The 18,875-nt window shown below is 44.6% G+C and overlaps 1 protein-coding gene across 4 annotated transcripts in view; it reads right to left on the reverse strand.

The window, feature by feature from the left end:
• Positions 1-416: 416 nt before the first annotated feature.
• The window catches only part of LOC125715355 (ryanodine receptor 2), a 148,728-nt gene continuing 130,269 nt past the window's right edge, over positions 417-18,875 (reverse strand). For 2 of the 4 annotated variants that reach the window (XM_048986732.1, XM_048986730.1), the window contains 22 exons: positions 18,609-18,626; positions 16,276-16,356; positions 15,984-16,072; positions 15,765-15,893; positions 15,577-15,681; positions 15,195-15,276; positions 13,385-14,688; positions 12,899-12,966; positions 12,610-12,757; positions 12,414-12,500; positions 12,109-12,333; positions 11,194-11,324; positions 10,890-10,932; positions 10,646-10,779; positions 10,221-10,281; positions 9,969-10,115; positions 9,673-9,807; positions 7,888-8,044; positions 7,586-7,650; positions 4,176-4,276; positions 2,465-2,516; positions 417-2,063 (listed from right to left, as the gene is read on the reverse strand). In XM_048986732.1, coding sequence (XP_048842689.1) covers positions 1,968-2,063; positions 2,465-2,516; positions 4,176-4,276; positions 7,586-7,650; positions 7,888-8,044; positions 9,673-9,807; positions 9,969-10,115; positions 10,221-10,281; positions 10,646-10,779; positions 10,890-10,932; positions 11,194-11,324; positions 12,109-12,333; positions 12,414-12,500; positions 12,610-12,757; positions 12,899-12,966; positions 13,385-14,688; positions 15,195-15,276; positions 15,577-15,681; positions 15,765-15,893; positions 15,984-16,072; positions 16,276-16,356; positions 18,609-18,626 — 3,458 coding nt within the window. In that variant the 3' untranslated portion in view covers positions 417-1,967. The remainder of the gene's footprint in view (positions 2,064-2,464; positions 2,517-4,175; positions 4,277-7,585; positions 7,651-7,887; positions 8,045-9,672; positions 9,808-9,968; positions 10,116-10,220; positions 10,282-10,645; positions 10,780-10,889; positions 10,933-11,193; positions 11,325-12,108; positions 12,334-12,413; positions 12,501-12,609; positions 12,758-12,898; positions 12,967-13,384; positions 14,689-15,194; positions 15,277-15,576; positions 15,682-15,764; positions 15,894-15,983; positions 16,073-16,275; positions 16,357-18,608; positions 18,627-18,875) is intronic. The other 2 variants (XM_048986733.1, XM_048986731.1) reach the window with 1 other exon arrangement.

The raw sequence follows: 18,875 nt of genomic DNA on the forward strand, positions 1-18,875 counted from the left end.
TGTAGGGAACTGATGACTGCTGGCGACCCCAGCATGTTTGGCTTTTATCACCTCCTCTTGACCGAAAGAATCGCCTTTCCTTGGTCCTCTGAAGAGCTGCCCTCCCCTTGGAGATCCCGCTGATTTAGTCGCAGAGTGAGATTAATTTCACGCTCGGAGTCCACCTCTTAAGGCAGTTCTGTCTGTCCCTGATTAGAACTTGTTGCTGTTGCCAAGACAACTGTCATCAGATTAGAAGCCAAAAAAGTGAATCCAAAACAGCTTGTGTTTCACTATCACAGCCAAGGTGAGGGTGTGACATTTTACCTGGGGATATCTTCTTCTGGGATGGGGGGGGGGAGCACAAATGTAATAATAATGGCTTGTGTTTGGGGTGTAAGATGACTACTCCGCCAAGAAGGTCCTCCTTGCCACACTTCAATAAATAATCTCATTTATTTTCAAAATCATGCAAATCCAAGTTATCTTAATTTCTCTTTACAGTTTACACACAATAATATAATGCAAACTCCTCATGGTTACACTACTTAGTGACATTTCCCATGGTATTTTAAGCATTGTTATCAAAATTCTTTACATGAGTAAAACACCACTTATCTAAACTGGCTGCTTCCCAATTCCTGTTATTGCAGTGAGTTCACATTTTAGTATAACATGTAAGAAAGCGTGTTCGCCGCCGATGACAGGAGGATGACAATGCACTATGGCTTAATGACCGATGTGTGCAGGAAAACAAACAAACGGAGAACAGCGAACACAAAAAACCCAACAGGGAAGCAAAGCGTCCTTAAAAAAACATCCCCTATTTCCAGACACGGCTAGCGGTACCGGCTGCTTCAATTCTGCTTTAATATACTGAAGGTTTTACTTGCAAAGGTCGCCGTTCGATTTGGAAACAACCAACAACAAAAATGGCCAATCTACAGACAGCAAAGTTACAATGGTGCCCTGTGATATCCCTGAATGTGTATTGCTTCGGTGTCAGTCAAAATGAGTCGAGAACGTATCCTTACCTACATTATTTAAAACATGGTGATGGATGAAGCCTACGACCAAAACTGTATATAGAATGCGTTTCTGCCTGATGATATTGGCCTGGAATTTACAATAAAGCCCACAACACTTTAATACTATAGATATAAGTATTCTTAAATCTAAAAAAACATTTTGTGTGACACTGACCAACTTGCGTCTTTAAACGTTTTTTTTTTCTCATTAAACTTGCATAATAAACATGCAATCAATTTTTTTTTGTCAAAGATTGTTTTTTTTTTTTTGTTAAACTTGTATACAAAGATTAACTCTGTTACTGTATTGCATAAGAGCATTACCAAAAATCAAAGAAATAAAGTAAAGCAAAGGAACCGGTGAGAGGTGAAGGAGCTTGATATAACTACCCAACGCTTGTCCTGAGGTGCACAAACACTCGCGCACGCACTTGCACACGGACGGCACAGACGGCACGTGAGACGCGGACGACACATCGGCCAATGAGCGGATCAGTGACGTGCTCATGCACTCGACTTCTCTTGCTTGCATAGCTCAACCCAGGCTTGGTAAGGCACTATTTCCTAATTGCTGCCCACTCCATCCACACGAATTACATCATCCTTGATGAAGAAATCAAGAGGCTTAGGATGAGCAGGATATTTGCCTTTTTTTTATACATGTGCTCTCAAAAGAAACATTTCCCATGAGTCTCCAGGAACAGTTCATATCAATGTCAGTTTTTTTTTCCCTTTTTCAAACTTTTCTTGTTTTTTCTTTCTCTTTTTTTGCTTTTCAATGAGTTTTTAAAGCAAATGTATTAGATGAAGCATTGAGTCATCAAAGCACAGCCTCTGTGCTCCAAAAGCACTCAGGGAACGATATACAGTGTATCATATATGTACAAAGTCTGAAAAGCATTCCAAATAAATAAAGTAGTCCTTAAGTAATTGGTCATTATGACTGCAGTGTAAGAAAGTTCAGTTGAGCTGGTCTTCGTACTGTTTGCGGAAACAGTCTCCGGCCGGGAAGAATTCCCAGCAACGCTCTTGATACATCTTCCACACATATGACTCCTGATGGACAGAATGGCCAATGGGTTTGCGTTAGATTTCATTGGCGGGTACCGAGGATCCCCAGTACAGGGTTCCAGCAACCTGAAGGCGAACCGTTAGTAAAATCCATTCGGCACGCTCCATGCACAATTCTACGCACAATTCTGGCATTTGCTTACCCGTCACTGACAATTGTCATTTTCCGAAATAACGAGGAATATTGGTTACAATTTTTAAGTAGGTTAAAAGCACAAATAACCCAAAAACTACTGCAGAAGTTACACCGGTAAGTTGAGCACCATGACAGGCAGCATGCTGCACGCTCTGGAGCAAACAAACAAGCGTCACGGATATTAATAGTCGTGCAGAACGATCTGTGAAGCGTTGTCATGCGAGGTACGTGCAGCGAAAGGAGATATTACCTGGCCTGTGTGCTCCGTTTCATCTTTGTTAATGAGATACATAACAAAAAATCTGCAAAGAGAGTAACAAGTCAACAAACCAGCAGGATCACGTTTCCTGGTGGATAAAACTCAGCCCACGAGGCTGATGTCACGTGAGCACATGGGAAAGATTTCGGAACGGTACGAACAGTAAGTGACAGATGCAAAAACAAGAGCTACTAAACGACAAGTAGAAATTAAACAAGTGTATGCAAACATCATCTCCGTAACAACGACAAATAGTCTGTTTAAATGAATCATTCCAGACAATCAATATGCAAGTAACATGAAACGGTAAACAAACGAATGCAGGAGGGAGTCTGTGAAATGAGCTCACATATCACCGAAACACTAAAATCAGTTTTCAAGTAGGGGGATCATCAAGACACGGATAGGGGCGGCTGCTCACGTCCCTCTGAAGTTCTGAGGATTATCACAGTGATCTGAATGGGGACCCAGGGGAGATGCATATTTATGAGTCGTGTTAGGTATCTGGAATTACGACTGCGGCCCATTAAATAAACAAGCCCTCTGAAGGTCACAGCAGGCACTAAGGGATTAATATTCTACACTTGAACATGTTTGATGATAATCAAACATAAAAAATTTAACTGGTACTGACGAAAATATCTTCAAAAATATATGTGAGCTATTCAGATTCCGCAGAAAAGATGCAGGCTGCGATTTCGCATAAATTGCACTTGATCTCATAGATTTACTGGATGCACTGGATACTTTATTTCCTGATTATCCTTCTAATTTAGCTGTTTATAATTCAGTGTCACCCCCTTGCACATCCACATTCGCCAGGAGACCCTGAACGCCAGGTGTCTGATCTTCAGACACATGCTGTTGACAAGGTGACTGCACTTGTCAAGACTCTAGGGGGTGCTAATGTGGCGGCTTACTTAAAAAAACATTTAACGGCATTCATCCGCCTCTGCAATTTTGTCAGTTGATTAGATGTGCATAAGACATAACTGATAAGTGATATAAAATTCCCCTCTAATGTCTGTTTAATTCATGTCAGGGTGGTACATTAATAAATGCTGCCCACTAAAATAAACTCATTTGGTTCTTGTTAAATCTACTCGGCATAAAATTACTCCATATCTATTCAGGTCTCACCTTGCAAACGTTAAATATTATTTCATCCTTCTAGCAGCTACAGGGGTAGGGAACCTGATCCATGGAGAGCCGGTGTGGTTGCGGGTTTTTGGGATGGCCTCTCAATCAGCCAATAATAAAGCAGCGATTCTCAACTCCAGTCCTTGGAATCCACTGTTATTGGCTGATTGAGAGGCCATCCCAAGAACCCCCACCCACACCGGATCTCCATGGATCAGGTTCCCTACCCCTGTTCTAGCAGCTGTGGCCATCACCCCTTAAGTAGCTTTACGCTACTGACTTCTTCGAGTAACACTTTGCTTGCAAGGGCGCAGAGACGTACTACTCAAGTACAAATCATGAACAAATGTATTAACTGCATGAAATACATGAATTGTTATGACAGATTTATGATGGTAACTAACACTTAGTTTCTGGTGAATTAATACATTAAAAGTGTGCTACCTCATTACTGCTGCCCCTTCAGGTAAAGGGTTATCCTTTTCCCTATCTATCACACCACTCAGCAGTGCGAGAAATGGTCTGTGTGTCACTGACCCCTCCTTCTCAAACCCCAACTCACAGATAGTTGGCCAAGTTGTGCTCCTGCAGCGTATGGGTCTCAAAGCCATGGGGTACTGTGTCAAAGTAGTCATTGCCGATGCCGCAGATGAAGCATTTGGTCTACAAAGAGAAAGAAAGCTTGTGATGTGGTTAGCCTTTCCAGACAGCCTCAGGCTACAGCTCACAGTTAACCTTTTGCTACAGCATACTGTTAGCGTCATGCTCCGGCTCACTATTAGCTTCGCCCTACAGCTCACGGTCAACCTTTTGCTACAGCTCACTATTAGCTTCGCCCTACAGCTCACAGTCAACCTTTTGCTACAGCATACTGTTAGCGTCATGCTCCGGTTCACTATTAGCTTCGCCCTACAGCTCACGGTCAACCTTTTGCTACAGCTCACTATTAGCTTCGCCCTACAGCTCACAGTCAACCTTTTGCTACAGCATACTGTTAGCGTCATGCTCCGGTTCACTATTAGCTTCGCCCTACAGCTCACGGTCAACCTTTTGCTACAGCTCACTATTAGCTTCGCCCTACAGCTCACAGTCAACCTTTTGCTACAGCATACTGTTAGCGTCATGCTCCGGTTCACTATTAGCTTCGCCCTACAGCTCGCAGTCAACCTTTTGCTACAGCTTACTGTTAGCGTCATGCTCCGGCTCACTGTTAGCTTCGTTCATCAACTCACAGTTAACCTTTTGCTACAGCTTACTGTTAGCGTCATGCTCCGGCTCACTGTTAGCTTCACCCTACAGCTCACAGTTTTTGCTACTTACTGTTAGCATGTCACTATAGCTCTCAGCCTCATGCGACCGCTAACAGTCAACCTTATGCTACTGCTTACTGCTAGCCTCTCACTACAGCTCACTGTTAGCCTCTTGCTACAGGTTCCTGCTATTCTCCTGATGCAGTTCCCTGCTGCACCACATCCCCAGTGCAAACATCCTGCAGCAGACCAGTGCATGAAAATAATCGGCTCTTCTCCATATGGATGCACATATGCAAAAACACATGCAAACTGTTAAACTAGCAGTTACAGTCAGATTTTCAAATTTCTGCTATTATTCAAATCTAAACTAATTTACTCAGTCCAATAACTGGTATAGATAAAACGTAAAATATACACATCTAGGAGCTGGAGTGTTTTATAAGTTTATTTAGTTGGTTGTTCCGCTACTACTTTATAATGGTGGGATATGGTTGGCAGCTGTTCTGGGTCAGCACTTGTGAATCGTAGGGAAGAGTAAAGGTCTGGCTGCGGCGGCTCAGAGAGAAGTGGCAGGACACAGAAGCTGCTCGAAGTGATACATGGAGATCCTGCATCTTCTCCTTTGTAACAGCATCCGAAGGACAGTGATGGTGACCATCTCCCTGACTCGAGAGGGGTGCTGAAGGCCAGATGGGTGTCTGCATTCTGAATCAGGGCGTACAATTCAGAGGTACTTTTGGAAGCTTTCCACCTTTTCCCTCCAGCAGCTCAGGCAGAAGAGCATTGCCCTAACAATACAAAGCTCATAGGTTCAAATCCCACGGAGGACACCTGAACTGTAGCATTTCGTTCTACTGCAAGTCAGTTTGCATTAAAGAGTATGATACGCAAATAAATGTAAATGATATCTCTTGTATGAGTGAAGATAACTCCCAAACAGCAGCAGTAGAGGGCTCTGGGATTTAATGGTGAGAAGCGGACTCAGTCATCTTCTTCTCCAGCTTATGTGTCGTAATGAGTGGCAGCTCTGCTTCACGCACGTGCGATGCCAAAACCACGTAGGCCGTGATCTATACGCCACCAGTAACATGGATCTATAAGTCACGACAGAAGAGAACATCGGTGCTTGCTTTGAACACCAGTCTTCCCCGCAATTTTGGCCCCAATGGATTTCACACGTGCATGTTTCGCCTCGTTAGTCACGTCAATCCCCCCACCACGACTGTGATCTCAGGTGTGCTTCTGAGATATCCATCAGGTTGCTCAAAGCGGGCCGGCAAGGTCCCATGATCGACCCTGCAAATCGATAATCTCCAATCACTATGCCTGCCTGCTGTTTGGATTGTCACTATAACCCTTCCAGAAGCGTCGATTCTGCTTTCTGCTGGCTGGGCTGTTCTCAATGCGAAATGCTGTGCATCACTAACATCACCCTTAAGTCCAAGTGACCTTTACACATATAATCTAGCAAACAGTTAATCCTAATTATAGTCCTGTTTGTCTGACAGTCCAGAGACTGAGGAAGAGGCTGAGCTGATTTTATGTGTGACTGGCCTTGATATCTGTGTCAGTGCTGTCCTCCCTGTCAGGCTAATCTCATTTTTATGCTACAGCCAAAATAGGACACTATAATTACCAAACATCTTTATATCACCGTTAAAAAGCAACAAAGGGCCTAATAATACATAATTCTAATAATACATTTGTTTCTTGGGATTAATTCCAGGACCTCCCACGGATAACAAAATCTGTGGATGCTCAAGTCCCTTATATACAACAGCGTTGTATTTGCATATTACTATAGACGCAATCATCGTATTAGCAACAATGTAACATTTTCTTTCATTTAACAGTTACAGATTACTTATAAAGCATTTATTAAGTAGTGAACAAATGAGGCAAACATTGTTCAAACTACGAGTGCTGGACAGAGACTGAGAATCTGAAATGGCAGGAGGCTACAGAGGGGATGCCTACACATCACTTCATTTGTGTGGATTCAATGTAGTGCTTGGTACGCAACGCCTACAGAGGGGATGCCTACACATCACTTCATTTGTGTGGATTCAATGCAGGGCTTGATACGCGAAGGCTACAGCGGGGATGCCTACACATCACTTCATTTGTGTGGATTCAATGCAGTGCTTGATACGCAAAGGCTACAGCGGGGATGCCTACACATCACTTCATTTGTGTGGATTCAATGCAGTGCTTGATACGCGACGTCTACAGTGGGAATGCCTACACATCACTACATCAAACATCAAAGTAACATTATCTATTTATAATGTTTACTTGATCTTATCTTCTGCTACTGGCATGTATTGCCTTACTGGATTTTCCCGGCTTCCCTTGCCCTGCATCTAGGGCCCACAAACTGCACTGTTCCCCAAACAAGTGACAATAAAATGTGAGTCTTGAAACACCACCCTTCCAGAACCAGGTGGGTTGTATTCCTGTATATTCCCAGTAAATAAACATGGGTTTTATTTTCTCTCAGCAACCATGAACAGTGCCCAGACCCCCAACACCTCACTCGAAATCCCACTGCGGGTGGCCATTAGCGTGACGAAGCACCAAGACAGGTTTTTAATGCATTCTGATGCACAATTACGCCTTTTTGGTCTATCTGCTGCTCGCATTAAAACTCTGGTCTCATGTCTTTATAACCACCCCTTCGCACTCTCATGCAGTCCTCCTGCTTCCACGACGTGCTCACCTCCATGTCTTCCTTCACTTGCTCTTGCTGGTCTCGTAGCTCACCAAAAGCATCAATTATCAAACCTAGGAAAAACAAATAAATAAAAAAATAAAATGTTCATGGTCAGACCGAAATCCATCCCTAAGCTGTGAAAGCTGGGAGTTTTCTATGAAAAAAAAAACCCATCAGGTATTCTGTTACATGTCACAAATCATACACTGAAAATCTCAAGCAGCGTGACGTTTTCAGAGGCAAAGGTCACGAAGAACGGAATGATTCAGAGCCATTCAGGCTCAAACGGGCTCAGCGGTGAGTTTCACCTTGAATGATGGCCAGCAGGATGACGATGACGAAGAAGAAGAATGTGATGTCAAAGATGATCCTGTAGATCTCGTACTCGTCCCCTGCCGGGTCTTCTATCTGGTCACCGATACCGCCGCCGGCTCGCACCCCCACATACATGTGGAACATGTAGCACTGGGAGCCGTAGAAGGACAAGGTCAGCACCCCCCTCCCAGGCCAATCTGCCGTGGCATGCAGAAACGCAGGCTAGAGTCCAAGGGGATTCCAGCTCTATTGAAACAAACGTTTTGCTCGACTGCCCACTGAAACAAGTGGAACGGTGTTGATCTGAGATTTCCTTTTAAACTCGACCCTCTTTTTTAAACTCGACCCTCTTTGACCACCGTCAAATGCTCCATAAACGTCTGCATCCTTGTTTCTCTGTTCGCTTATTATGTTCAGCGGGGGTCAAAAGAAACACAGAATGTTGCTTAAGGAGGGGGTGTCAAAGCTTGGTGCCCCGTAATTGGTTTTGCTTTGTCTTGACTTTACTTAATCTGTCCTCCACACAATGTGCCTGCGTCACAAAACTAGCAAGTCAAACTCCCCCTGGTGTCTGTCCATGCAGCTGTTTGACTGTAAAAGCTCATTTCCATAAAAGTAGTGGAGCATTCGTCAATCCGAGGGATTTACTTCCTGGCGAACTGAAGGTCTTAGCCTGAGCTAAGCTGACAATGCTCTTTCTCAAAGGCACCCTCTCGTTCCTTTTAAATCCCCCGACTCCCCCCGAACCCCCACAACGGCCACATCCTTAATAGGAAAGGGGAGCTGGAAATCCGATGTGGTGGATGGCTGAATCTGAAAGGATTAAGGAAGTGGCCGCCGTCCACGATGCTGGAGTCTCCAGGTCCCATATAAGGCTTTCACTGGAAATGACTCCCACTGTTAAAACACGAGTTGCTTCTCCAGATTAGCTATATACATTTTTCCGTTATGGTCGTCTCTTTTTGTTTTTCATTTCAGGCAACTAATATATCTAGCAATGTTACATTTTATCTGCCGTACAGTTATACATTTCCTGTAAAAATGAGGCATACAAAGGGGCGGGGCTACAAGGACACTGGCCTCAGCTGATTGGCTCCCAAAGTGTGCCCGCCCCTGTCATTCATTGAATAAAAACATATTATTGGCTAATGGTAAGGTTGGCCTTTCTGTATGAATTATGGCCCGTTATGCCCTCACTTAAAACAAAAATCCAAGAACTACACCTGCTGCCAAGGCTTCAGGTTAAACTCTTCTGAAGAGCTAAGAAGAGCAAAGCACAGCAACGTGACACCTCCCAAGTCCACGATCTTCACTAAAGCAGACTCCTCTTAACGTAAGGTTACAAAGTACCATGTTTTACGTCACAGACATTTTCACCCTTAATTCGCATATATTTGCAGAGAGAACAGCAGAAGCCGATTACTTTGTGTACCCTTCATTTTGTTTCAATTAACACATGGCGAAAGTAATGGCATGGGTAATTTACAAGCCTGGATGGGGGGGGGCTCGGCAATTAGTGAACACGTCAGGGCAAAGCTGATTAATTAATACCACATTTAACGAACGCCAATCATTAGGAGTTCACCGTACCTGCGTTTCCATCAAGATGAGGCGAATAATGCCGTGTGTCATTTTTATTCGAGCGTGAAAAGCTTAACGAGGCGACGACAACAACCAAGCGCATCCTCTGATTATTAGCACTCATTAGCGTCGCTAATCAAACTACAAAAAAAGGGGGAAGGGCAGAAAAAAACCGAAAGGGCGCAGCGAACACTCACAGTCAGCATGTCATCACACTTCATGTCCGGGGACTCCCCGTCTTCGCTCTTGTTGTAGAACTTCCGGAAGAAATTAAAAGCTACCACTGTGTACAGGTAGACCACCACCGCTAGCAAGCCCACCGTAAGCACCAGCTGGAAAGCAAAAAAGGTTGGTGAGCTTCGGCTGAAGCTTGTGAGCTTCCATTCAGGTCCCTTCCAGTAGCTCTCTATGTCACAGAACTTCACCCTGGGGATCCCACAAAGACCACTAACTTCTACTCCCCAGATAGGCTCCAGGGGGCGCTCCATCGTACCTGCTTGCCGTTGTGCGTGACAGAGGACAGGATGGTACGCAGGGTCTTGAAACCCATGGCGATGTCCAGGAGGTGAGCGGCAAAGAAGAAGTTGTTGTAGTGTCCTAAGATGGACATGGTCATGTACCAGGCCAGGTAGAGGAAGGACTGCAAACAACACCGATTTAAAAAGGTTATTTCGTCGGTCAGATAAAGGCACCAGTCCAAGGCGATGCTTATATTTACAAGGAAGAGTAAAGACGGCTGACATACGTTGTCTGTGAAGACCACGCCCAGTTTCCAGATCTGATACTTGACATCAATGGAGTTTAACCTGTCAAAAAGGAGAATCCACTTAAAGTGATTGAGAGCATGTTGTCTGATTAAAATGCAACGAAATCCCTGGCAGGGATACAAAACAGAGGCACAGGTTGAGTTATGAACTGAATAACAAGATACAAATGCAGGCATTAGTGTCTCTAGAGTTTCCCGTAGCGTTTACTTTTAAATTGTTGGATATCACTGCCCTCTTCTGTCAGGGAATGGATATAACCTCACAATGAAGCCTGTGTTCCCAAATTCAACGGTAGCTTCACGGACAAACTTAATTAAATATGGCTTGTCAGTTCACGGGGCCATTGACTGGGGCTAAGACGAGTCAACACCAGTGCAAAGCAGAGCCTATAGGTTTGACTCACACAGCTGCCAGTGAGCTGTCCTTCTTTGGTTTTCTCTTCTCATGGGCAACGCTGAAATCCAGAGCAGCTTTATCCATGCCCAGGAGCTCACTGATGCGATCGTGCCCGTAAAACTCGCCGTACTTGTCCATCACCTACAAGGGGGGATGTTACCACAATGAGCTGTATTTAGACCTCAAACAGGCACACGTTGTTTCATTCGAATACATTGTTAATCACTCCATACTCAGACACCATTACCCACCTTTCTTTTAACAAATTTGTCCCAGTAGTTATTCGGGAAGGATCTGAAAATTGGAGGGGAGAAAAAAATGACAAATAGCTGTTCCATTTTCCTTAATTTTAATGTGGGTAATGCCTTTAGAAGCATCTATTAACGTATCAAACTTTACCCTCATGAAGAGGAACTCAAGCACCTCTCTGACATTATCTCATGCACCTCGACACTTGGAGGGCAATTAATCCATATTGGGCCCAGTTTGACCCTAATTTCCATGCAACCCCCTACCTTCTTGTGTTAATTAAAAGAGGTGTTACAGTGGACTCACTGTGTGTTAATTACGAGTCTGTCCCATTGCCCTTTGATGTCATCTTCCGAAGGCTGCTCCGTTATATACAACCCATCAAACTCCAGCTTCCTCGCCACCTCCTTCTCCCGTTTGAAGATCACCAAAGGGACCTGGTGCAGGAGACCGGCCGACAGACACCTTCACTATTTCCTCTTACGTAACAGATCTCTTTTCAGCCCCGAATCCATCACTAGTCATACCAGCTCCTTCCTTCCATTGGGGACTGAAGCATCAACTTCCACTTAAAACCCCCTGAATTCACAATCCCACATCACTAGGGAAACACGCCGCATCAGATTTTTACTGTTTCTTAAATGAGAATGTAACTTTGTAACATATTACTGGATTTATGGTTATTGTATGTTTTTATGCATTTGGAAGTTCTATATAGAAACCAATTTTGAATGTATTTCATCGTATATACTAATATGGTGCTTATGGTAGTGGCACTGGTTTCTTGATGTATGTTATATAGATGCTATTAATATATATATATATATATATATATATATATATATATATATATATATATATATATATATATATATATATATATAGTGCTCACAGTAATCCAGTAACAAAAGTCCAGTGACAAGCAGCGTTTAACATTACAATGACCGTACTGGGGAAACAAACTTAAACGCGGACTTAAATACATTGAGCTAACGACAACAACAGGAACCACCTGGTGAACACGGGGAATCCACACGAAGTTAACGAGCACTGTATTTATGAGCAATTTGTCCAGATGGGCCCACAAAATCTAACTGCGAAATGATGGTGCCTGAATCCGTGACTCCCAGCTCTGTTCATATCGCTCAGTTAGCAGCAAGGATTATCTGCCTTGTAAAAGCAGGTGTGCGTACATGTGCTAGAAGGTCTCTCAGGGCTTACTTTCAGGCAGTAGTAGCCGATGATACAGAAGAAGGATATGACTGTGTGCAAGACAGCCAGGATGCGTAGCGTGGGCTCCATATAGCCACTGCTCTCTTCCAGGACGAAATGCACTGTCACAGGCCGTTGGGGCGCGTTGTCCACTGGCGTCCACCTGACCCTGGGGTCCGGCGTTTCACTGCACACCACCTCTTTCTCCTCGATCACGGCCGAGGACGTGGACACCTGAGGCGATGCCGCAACGTTTTCAGACTGCGAACTGCAGAACACGCGGGAAGGGCGGGCCCAAGCAGACATGACCTTACCTTGTAGAAGAGAAGGATGAAGTTGATGGCGAAGGCTACAAAAAGAGCCAGCATCCTCATGTTGTAGAAATTCCGAGCGAAATAATTCTGGAGAGAAAACAGACGAGTTAACACAGGTGCTGGTGTCTCAGATGTAAATATAGATTTGGAAAAGAGAGAGAGAGAGCAGAGTGTTAAAGGAAGCCGAGGCTCCTACAAGCAGCTTCCTTTGGTATGCAATGATCTTCTTCCAGAATGCAGACTCCTGAAGATCTGGCTCATCGGACTTGGAGGCGTTGAGCTTCCGGATCTTCGGCTTCGGCTTGCCACTTTTGACTTTGTCACGCTTCTCCTCGTTTTCTCCCCTGGAAAGAGTTAATGCAGCGTTGGAAAGTACAGTGGCAACTCTATACCGAAAGATCTAGCTAGTTTAAGTGACTGTGGATGTATAGAAGATGAGTCAAAATGGCCTGCGGAGATCCCAGGAAGCTACGGGCGATACGCACTCCGCCTTTTCAGGTTCGCTCTTGCTCTCCTCTTTTTCTTTCTTCTCTTCCTCTGGAGGTTCCTTCTCCTGGGAACAAAAATAGTTATGGATGAGCATAATTACGCCAGGTGACCACCATTTATAAAGATGATTCACAGAATTGTGTAAATAATGAACAGCCAGTCTTCTGAGGTTTTAATGTACATGCTGAGAAGTAATTCGTGCACCAAAGCTGAGACAGCCTGGTGCGCTGCTGTGTAGCTATAATTAAAGCCTTCACACTGATCTGCTCTTACACACACGCCCCTAACCCTTACGAAAACCATAACTATGTACAGAAATAAGGCGTCTGTACAAGCACTTTACATTTAAAAACAGCTAAACTGATTATCTGAAAATACATGCATTCCACAGAGGCTGGTTTCATAAATAATCTTAACAGGTACATCCGTAGTTCCAGTGTCGGCACAGTATCAAATAAGGCAATATGCTGTAGTTCCAATACCTCCCGCTTTTGTGGTTCTGGTGAAGGTGGGGGAACTGCAGGAGTAGGAGGGGTCAGGATTTCAGTGAGGCTGGCGTTTGGATTATGAGGCATCAGCTTGTACTGTCCACCCTCCCTCCTCAAATCTAACCCAAAAATGTCTGACAGCAGTTCCGAATCATCACTAGCCACTGCCAGATCCGCCAAGTCCTCTTGGGCCGAGGATCTGTCCGCGGGTCTCTTCTCGCCCTCCTCCCCTTCTCCCCGGACCTCATCCTGCGTAGGGTCCGGCATGTTGGCCAGGAGGTCTGCCACCTTCATTGACTTGGCCCCCTCCACCAAACTGCCCCCCAGGAATGTACTGTACATGATGCGGAAGAAGCCCCGTGACACACTGAAGGAGAAGTGGAAGAGGCCCATCAGCACGCTCCAGTAAAAGGAGATGAGCGTCATCACCATGTCCTTCATCGTCATCTTCTTAACCTTCTTCACCTGTTTCTTAAGGCTCTTCATGGAAAGCACCTTCATCAGCAGCATCACATTGTAGCGCAGAGCAAACAGCGCAGTCCTTACGGTGGTGACCGAAAAGAAGCCCATGTCTGGGTTCTCCTCCTCGGGCTTCTCCTTCTCGCTCTCCTCCTTGCTGGCGGACCTCTCGCCAGCATCGGACATCTGTGCAGCCAGCTGCATCTCGAAGATGGTGTCTTCGCAGAAGTTCACGAAGAGCTCCATCTTCTCCTTTTCCCCGCCTTCGTTAACGACGTCAAAGATGAACTGTCTCTTGGACTCCTTGACCTGCGGCTTCTCCCACTGCGTGCGGCTGGACTCGCTGATCTCAAAGTAGACGCGCTCGATGCGTTTGGCGCTCCCCATGATCTCGATGCGACCCAAGTAGGGCTGGAAGTAGTTCAGAACGCTCTCTGCCAGCTCCAGGAAGGTCTGAAGCCGCGTGTCATGTGGCATGTGCTCTGATAGATTTGTTAGCAAGACAGCCACATTGAAACCAATATCTTTAGCAGGCTCATGAAACCTCTCCACAAACTCCTCATAGTCCAGCAGTTCATTCTCATCCGTCTCAGCACAGGAGAGCAGGAACTCGGTCTCTGACTGGGTGTAGTGTTTGTGGCTCTCCATGGCTTTGTGGAAGTCCCTCTTTGAGATGACCCCTTTTCCGTCTGGGTCGTATTCTTTGAAGGCATCTGATGACGTCAGGTCTTTCAGCTTGAGGAACATGTCGAAGAACTTCAGAATCATTTCCACGTTGTTTGAGGACTCCACTAGCATGTCGACCATCTGCTTACCAATAGTTCCATTCACAACATTTCCTGTGAATAAAGAAAATAACCCGTATAAGGTTTATCACTAACGTTTTCATATCTGCATGCCACTAAGAAACACTTTTTAAAATCATGCTATAACAAGCACAGTGTTCAATAAACATTATGATTTTCTGTATCCTTTTGCTAGGCAGCTTTGGAATAGCAGCCAGGGCCATGTGGTTAGAGAAGTTGACATCAACCAACAAGTTTATTTAGTGTATTTTTAACAGGTCAGTTTCCGCATACAGTGAAAAAGTAGAGGTGGGACCAATTCAAAGCATGTGGTAGATGTAGACCTGAATCGCTAAGCTAAGTGAGAAGAAAACCAGATAAGCCAACTGAGATTGAGGGACACATTGGACGAATCATTACAGATCATCCCAGGCATCTGACACCCCCTCCTTAGTTGGTCATTGGTTAGTGAATCAGCAGATTAATGAGTTAAATGTAAATGTCACCCCCTCTCATTCATTTTGCTTTTATCCAGGCTTGCAAACGCAGACCGAAGTCACCTTCCAGCATGGACAGCAACATCACAACCATATCCTTCTGAAGGTCCATCAACTCCTTCAGCAACTCAATCTGGCTGGAATCCTTAAAAAAGTACAACATTACAGCGAATTACGAAGTGAAACAGTTTCCACACGCTTTTCTGCAATTTACTCAGTAACACATTACATGAGGGCGCACAAGTTACTTAATAACTCACTTACTACTCAAGTACTACTACTCAACACATATAGTAACTGCATGAAACACATGAAACCGTTAACTCATTGATGATGAATGAACATGGGATCAGTACATACATTAAGCAAGAGTGTACTACTACATTATCTGTGTCCCCACAAGTAAAGTATTATTATCTATTCAAAGAAGATTATAAACACAGACCTGTGACAACTTCATCTGCATGTGAGCAAATACATGGAGAAATCCAACCACTGCATCCCACAGTCGACTATGAGCCAGACTCTGCTGGTTCCCAGTACAGGGACCCTAGAATGACAGCAGCATCTATCAGTAGCACATATGCATCAGAAAACACTATACTGGTCTACATTCCACTGTGTCATCTTTACCTGTATATACTCCGTAAGAGTATTGAAGACTTGCTTGGCGACATTGATCGCTTTGGAGAAATTCCGCTGTCCCTGCTCATCAATAACATCTTTTCCAGAATAATACCAGTAGAAATCACTAATGGACTCCTGCGGAAGAAAGTTTAATGAAACATTTTGTCGTCGTACCGACACGACATCAATAACGCCTGGCTGAACACATCCCTACGTCGATCTTACCTGGACTCTGAGAAGATAATCGACAGTGGAGATGATGATATTGACTGTTGTGTTATTCCCAGTCTGTGTCCTTAGGTAATTCTGAAAATCTACAGCAATAAACAAGAACTATTAATAGTCAATGAATAAATAAGTGCGACTGCAACACAAAGGAAATAACACAAGACGCGAGACAAGCATCGTCGTTCCAAGAAGTAAAAAATGAAAAGTTTAAGGTGACATTCGTATCAGCTGAATCTGAGCGATGAAGCGTGTAGCATCTTTCCAAGCACCCCTGGACGTCCGGACACACCTGAGTTGTGGCCCTCACACAGGAGCTGCAGGAACCGAAACAGGTCGCAGGTGAACTCGTCGTCTTGCATGACTTTCTCCCCTGCACAGTGCAAAGGACACGACAGCAGCCTGTGAGTGTCACCGGCCGGCCCTGCACTCAAAATCTTTGCTTATACTTGCAGTTCATATACGGAGCTCTATCGGAGGTGTATGGGCCATACACCTGATAGTTCATACAGTGTAGAATGATACCATGGATGAAAATGATGAGGGTGGACTACAGGAAGGAGGCGATGACCAACAGCATTTTATATGTGTGCATTTCATGCTTGCAACAAGCCCCTTCCTCCTTGGTATCGCAGTGAGGTTCTTTTAAGTCGTTAGCCTAGCTGCGAAAGATAAGACGTTTCGACGTCACGGCAACCATCGCTTTTTTTTGGGCTTCTGACGACTGGGTGTTTTCTCGTTTGCGCGTTCGGGCTCCTCCAGGGTGTTGTTGGGTACACTGAGGTCACACTGTGATAAAATGCTGCTGTTAACCATTGGGGGTGGGGGGGGGGGGGGAGGAGTGACAGATATGGCGGAATGCGGAGAAATGGCACGGTGATGAGAAGGCGATCTGGCCAAGATTCCATGGTGCATAACGCTCTGCCACATGATGGAAAACAAAAGATATGGGGAACCACGTGGAGAGGAAACACACAATTTGGCCTCAAACAGGCTTGAAAGTGCTTGGTATCAGGAAGATGCCATCTGCGGTTGTAATGCCCTGCCTTGCTCTAAACCACAGATCCACAGCCTTACAGAGCAAAAAAATAAATAAAAATCAGCATTCAACCACTTAACACTTTCTAACAGCGACTGCTGCCACACAGTACATGATGCAGGCTATCGTACACGTTAGCCATCGCCGTGTAGAGCATGCACAGATAGGTCAAATTTAGGACAGGACAATGATTGTTTTTTTTTCTTTTTTACCCCAAACACAGCTGGGTTTAGAAGGCCTGGGCACTCTCTACATAAGAACACCACCTCCCATTGAGGTACAAAACAGGGGGGGAAATAAACAAAACGTCCACACAAGATGGAGATTGTGTGCCACTAGCATGCTAACGCTAACTGTCAGTGCACTTTCAGGCTTATTTCTAATGCAATGATAAACCAGATCAGAAGTCTGATTCATAAGTTATGTATGTATGTATGGAAAACACTATGTATGCTAAACATGCTTTATTCTGTCAGTTCAGATTACTATTTTTTTAATAAAGGACTTAAAATGAACTGAACATAGGATAGAAAGATGACTACAACTATATGTAACTATAACTATTTCTAATATTCGGGCAATAAAGGGTACAGTGTTCATTAATTATAATAATAATAATACTTCATTAATCCCCATGGGGAAATATTCTTCTAGCCTCCCCCAACTTGCGCTCTGTAGGTGAGAGCAAGCTGGCGGTGAAGGGCAGTCACCCAGAGCCGCGCCCAGGGAGCTGGGGGGTTAAGGGCCTCGCTGAAGGACCCGCAGATGTGCCGCGGCCGGGCTTGAACCAGCAACCTTCTGATCACAGGTACAGAAGCTTAGCCCACTGACCCACATGCTGCCCCCCCATGGTAGAAAATAATAATTCATAATTTCTGATTTGCTGAGTTTGCTGAGAATCACAATGTGATTCATTACACTGTACAGCAAAGAAAATTCTGCGCTGATTCAGCTTGTTCTGGTCCGTTATCCCTGTGCTTGATAGTCGCTATTTAGTCTTTTCAAGAGTATCTGAACATGAGACTTCAAACAAAAACATGAATGGAAAATACGATATCATTGGAAACACAACACTGATCATCAACCGGATCACTGAAATAGACAAGTCAAGACACGTCATAACAAAACTAAACAGAAAAACGACAAAAGTACAACACTGACTACGTCACAGAACACAGGATCGAACAGCTGGAGTCCTCGGAAGACACGGGTGTCGAGAAACCTCCACTTTCACAGATCAGGGCAGCCAATAAGCCACGTTTGAATGCACCACAGACTACAGAGAGGAGTAACATCACAAGATCTTCGACACATCCAACGACTGCAAAGAATGGGTCACTCCAAACAGCTCACTGCTCTTACATCTAGAGTGCCAGACACTGTACAAATCCTGAGAGTGAGGCAAAAACAGCTTGATTGGCCACGGTGCTACTGCATTGGCTTTGTACAAACAGACCAGGTTGTATCGTGCTAAGGCAAGGGGGGTGGGAGCGGAGGGGAAGTTGGGGGGGGGAGGGGGGGGACGGCTCAGGACCTGAACAGAGCTGACACAAAGCTAACGGGAGAACGGTAGAGTTCATAATTACCACGCTCATGAGTGATGACTGAAAAGGGGAAGACAATACATTAAATCAAAAAGAAAGGAAAAAAAAAAAGAAAGGAAAAAAGTAAGAAGATTACAAAGATGTTCAGTATTCAGTTTTTTTTTCCTCTAGCACAGAAATTTGAGGGGAATATATAGTGTAGAGATAAAGTGAGAGAGCAGATCGGCGCTCAGAATTCATCCAAGGATATTATGACAAAAATGGAGGTTTTTCCGTCGACGCGTAGAAACGAGAAGATTAATTCGCCAA

This window comes from Brienomyrus brachyistius, chromosome 20, assembly GCF_023856365.1.
Source record: "Brienomyrus brachyistius isolate T26 chromosome 20, BBRACH_0.4, whole genome shotgun sequence".
Taxonomy (NCBI): Eukaryota; Metazoa; Chordata; class Actinopteri; order Osteoglossiformes; family Mormyridae; genus Brienomyrus; species Brienomyrus brachyistius.